The sequence below is a fragment of the Sinocyclocheilus rhinocerous genome, unplaced genomic scaffold, assembly GCF_001515625.1.
Source record: "Sinocyclocheilus rhinocerous isolate Xijiao unplaced genomic scaffold, SAMN03320098_v1.1 scaffold2792, whole genome shotgun sequence".
NCBI lineage: Eukaryota > Metazoa > Chordata > Actinopteri > Cypriniformes > Cyprinidae > Sinocyclocheilus > Sinocyclocheilus rhinocerous.
The window spans coordinates 716,554-721,304 of NW_015648609.1; the positions used below are offsets into that span (position 1 = coordinate 716,554).

The 4,751-nt window shown below is 39.7% G+C and overlaps 1 protein-coding gene across 1 annotated transcript; it reads right to left on the reverse strand.

Annotated features, from left to right (window-relative positions):
- Positions 1 to 1,788: 1,788 nt before the first annotated feature.
- LOC107709944 (achaete-scute homolog 1b-like) lies at positions 1,789 to 3,175 on the reverse strand. Its single transcript, XM_016514613.1, has one exon. The coding sequence runs from the start codon at positions 3,026 to 3,028 to the stop codon at positions 2,489 to 2,491; it is 540 nt and encodes a 179-aa protein (XP_016370099.1). The 5' UTR covers positions 3,029 to 3,175; the 3' UTR covers positions 1,789 to 2,488.
- Positions 3,176 to 4,751: the final 1,576 nt, after the last annotated feature.

The window sequence follows — 4,751 nt, forward strand, 5'->3', positions numbered from 1 at the left end:
TAGATAGATAGATGATAGATAGATAGATAGATAGATAGATAGATAGACAGACAGACAGACAGACGATAGATAGATAGATAGATAGATAGATAGATAGATAGATAGATCGATAGACAGACAGAGAGACAGACAGACAGACACATGATAGATAGATTGATAGACAGACAGACAGACAGATAGGCAGATAGATAGACAGATAGATAGATAGATAGATAGATAGATATTTAATTTTTAAACGTAATATGTTAAGTATTTAGTTATTTGTTGAATTATTTCTTTACTGCATTATATTATATTGCGTGCTTATTTGCGGGCTTATTTCTTCAATAACATAAAGTTAAATAACAGGTAAATAGTTGTGCATAGTTGTGGTTAATTAGATCTAATTATGCAAATTATGTTTGTGAGAAATTTATTTTTCCAGGTTATTCATACTAAATCTGGATGAAATAATTTTTTTTTTGAAAAATCATGTATGTTTTCTAATTTTCTGGGGGTGCACTTGAATATCCAGCAGTCACGGTTCACTAGCATGACATAAATCACACTTCAAGTGTTCCTTCTCTTAGAAACTAAAGTCGGCCCGGCATTAAACACAGTGACGTGTCATTTCAGACCCCGTGAAGGTCAACGAAGATGAACTATATTTCAGAATTAAACAATAGCCCACCAGTAGGTGATTTATGCTGAGTATATGTTTTTTTTGGTGCCCTAAAAGATATAGAAGAATCCATAAAGAGATGAATAATTGCTGTCATAAATCATTCCCTTATTTTTTAAAACTCCAACCGAGAGGGTTCGTCAGCTAGCCAATGGGGTGGAGCAGATGTGTCCCACCAAACACAGGCACGTGGCTCACACCTGCTTAGAAAAACTCTTTATGGGGCCGAGGGGGCATCAGTGACCCCCTTGCACGGTATAGGGGGCATCAGTATGTGCCTGTTTTTGGAGGACCTTAATAGATCTTTATCTTGCCTTTTACAACCACTAAAACTAATTTAAGTTTTTAAAACTCTAGATGGGCCGCCTACTGAGGGATCATTAAATGGGGTCTCTGAGTTTTTATTGGCCTTGTTTGAAATGTAAAAGCCTGCAGGTGAAATTCAAGTCATTATTTCAATTATTAACAATTAGGAGTATCATTACACATACAGAAATGCATAAAGGCACCTGCGGGGAGGCACAATGGCAAAATGGCTTCTTTGGTTTGGTTCGACAGGGCTGAAAAACTCAGCTGGGGTTATAGACTGACAATAAAAACAGACCAATCACCCTCAGATGAGAATTCTGACCCAACTTTGTAATCGCAAAATGACCCCTAGAAAGGGTGGAAATAGCCTATCTCTGTATAGTGTCTTTTGGAGGTCTTTGTATAAAGAGACAAAAAGGGCGTTTTGTGATTCTTCCACATCCACAGGGATTTTATTACCATAATCTTAAAAATAAAGAGGGTTTTTGCGGTAAAGCCATAGAAGAACCAATTTTGGTTCCTAAAAGAACCATCCAGTGAACCGTTTTCATAGTGTGAAGAACATTTTCCCACTTTAAAGAACCTTTTGTGCTTTGAAAAGGGATGTTGAAGGTTCTTCATGGAACCATCGATGCCATTAAAGAACCTTTATTTTTAAGAGAGGAGCATCTAGAATTGGGTTTAAAAATCAACCAGAAACACTGACCTATACGTATAAATAGAGCAGATTTATTTATAAAAACATTTCCACAAAATATATTTGTTAAAATCATTTATGTACACTACTAAAAATGGACAAGTGCATTGAAAAAGTCCGCCATGTATCACAGGAAGAACTACATCTATAGACGATAAAATTTTGATAAATACAGATCGACAGATCAACTCTTCTCCAGTGTTAAAAACAGCTTTGATCTAAACGGAACGGTTATTATTATTACAACAATCTAACAGCGTTCATTGTCACAAAGAGGCTGTTGCGCTCCACTTACAAAAATATATCTTCATCTTTAACAATACAAAAAGTTATTGTACAAATTTCAACGTAGGTCCTTAAGCAGACCTGGTAGTTGGTTGTAGGTAATAATCAATATTCCCATTAACTTGACATTCTTAGGGAAGTTGAAACGGCATCAGTTGCATCAACATATCATGCCCACAATTGCACTTATGAAATGTGTTCATCCAGCAGTCTTGACTTGTTTCGCAATTGTAGAAGCTCATCGACCCCACTGGGGTTTGAACCTACAACCTTTTCCAGCTTAACCACTAAGCCACAGCGTCCCAGACTGCTGCCCATAGAGTCAACAAAGCAGCATCTGTGAAGTTTACAAGAGTCCAGGTTTATTTGGGAACACTAGCTGGTTTCTAGCAGGTTTAAGATCATCTTGGACCAGCAACAAACCACCATGCCAGCAATAAACCAGCAACCACGTTCCGAAACACATAAACTGGCTTTTTTTCCAGCAGTCACGCGAAGTTCCCTTGGAATGTTTAGGTGAGGATTGTAAAATCTCATCAGTAGCGATCAAACCAAGTTGTGAAGTCCAGCAGCTCTTGGTCTTCGGAGCTCAGGTGCTCGTAACTCCCTTCATCGGACGAATAGGAGGAGTGTGGCGACTCGGGATCGGCCGAGTAGGCGTTCGAGAGCGTCGGTGACGGAACGCCGCGCTGGAACGCGGCTGTAATCGCGTCGTGCTCGTCCAACAGCTGCTGCAACGCGCGGATGTACTCCACCGCCGACCGGAGCGTCTCCACTTTACTCATCTTCTTATTGGCCGCGCCGTTCGGGACGTGTTGGCGCAGCGTCTGGAATCCCATATTGACCTGTTTGACGCGATTCCTCTCGCGTTCGTTGCGTCGCGCCACCGCGACGGGCTGCTGCTGTGGGATGGTGTAGCTCAGCCCGTTGAACGTGAGTCTCCGCTTGCAGCGCAAAAGCTCCGGTGAGCTCGAGCGCTGTCTTTTCAGCACCTTCAACATGGATTGGCTCGCGCTCGGGAGGGCGCACTCATGCAGGATGACGGACGCGTTGCATGCACTTTGCGCAGTATCCATGCTTTTTGGCAAATCTTCTCGAAGAACAAATCCACTGTCACTGTCAAAAAAAAAACTAGCGACGCACAACTCTCGTGCCTTTCGCGTGCTCGGTCGGGAGTATTGTGGTCCGAGTCTTGCTGTCCCTCGGATCTGCTACAAACTTTGGCAGCTCTCGGCTTTTTCAACACGCGTCCGACACCCCAGCCCCCTTTGAAGACGCACGCTTCTTGCGCGAGACTCCGCCCCCGCCGGGTGACGCTCCGCGAGCCGGGCGCGTGGCTCCGCGAGCTCAATAAACAATCGGACGCTTTCACTGCGCCAGCACGCGCTCTGCCCTCATTTACATCCCAATATCTGCAGCCTCAAAGCCCATTGGTGGATTCGAACGCTTTTAAACTGAATGAGAGACCACAAAATGTGCGGAATAAAAGGCGAATGGCTTTATAGATGCGTTTGAATATAACAATGATTCTTTGAAAGAGTTCAGTTTAGATTTGTCCTCTTTTGGTCTGCTAAATCCAATACAGATTCACTAACAAAAATACCAACATACAGAAGTGTGATATACGACATGTGTTAGAAAGCATGTAAAAAGCATTTGGATCATGAATACATGATCCAAAAGTGTAATGAACATGCTGTCATAGACTTTGATTTATAACAAATATGAAAGAAAAGAAATGCATGAATTCAGATTTCAGTCCTCAAACTGGACTAAACCTGATAGTTTGATGATTTGAGAGGAGCGAGAAAGCCTGACCGAGGTCAAACTTAAACTCACTAATTTGCTTACATTTGACTAGTGACCTTGCAGAAGATTAAGAATCTTAAATATTTCTTATTCATTTTACATAACTTTTCTTTGATATTTTGTTTTTCAAAATACTTTTTTTTAACATAATAATAATAAACTGTGTGGTCTCAGACCTTAGTTTTTCTCTTATTTAAAAAAATGTCTCATGATCAAACATTTCTTTGTCACTTACAAAGGGCCAGTTTGAAATATATGTTACAAATTCTAGTTATTTAGTTAGTAAGTGTTCTAATTACCACAGAACGCTTTAAAGAGATGCAGCCGGCTACCCTGCAATTAGTGTGTCATTCTGGATAAAAAGCCATTTCTGAATAGCCTATTGTTTATCTATTTATTTAGCACAGGTCTCACTTTTTTCTTTTTTCTTTTCTGTTTTAAAAAATAAAAATGCACTGTTTGAAAGTGAACACAATACAGTCCAAACAAATCAAGGGTATCTGTGCTGCAGACCTGACTGCCGTTTTATTTGCTCATCTAATGCCCCCGCTAGTGGTGATATTTATGGCTGCTACCACTCACTCATAGTGGCTGCAGCAGCAGCAGCAGTAGTAGTAGTAGTAGTAACAGGTGCATTGGCGGAAATCTTTCTCCCTCTAGTGGTAAAGAGTGGCATTACTTTCCAAAATATTGTTTAAACTTTAAAGTCATGTTGGAAATGTCTTTTGCTCCATCTCCTGGAAATGTATCAACTAATTAATCGCTAGCACATTATCATAAGCATCAGCTTGTTAATGCATTAGTTAAACAACACAATGTTTACAGTGTTGAATTTAATGTTTATTTATAAATATAGTATAGTTCATTTATGCACATTTTTCATAATATAGCCTATAGTGTTATATATTGTGAACAAGCATTATACAGTTATATATATATATATATACATATATATATATATATATATATATATATATAAACGAATATTAA

Coding starts and splice junctions, on each gene's coding strand:
- LOC107709944 (XM_016514613.1), bottom strand. CDS start 3,028: ATGGATACTGCGCAAAGTGCATGCAACGCGTCCGTCATCCTGCATGAG.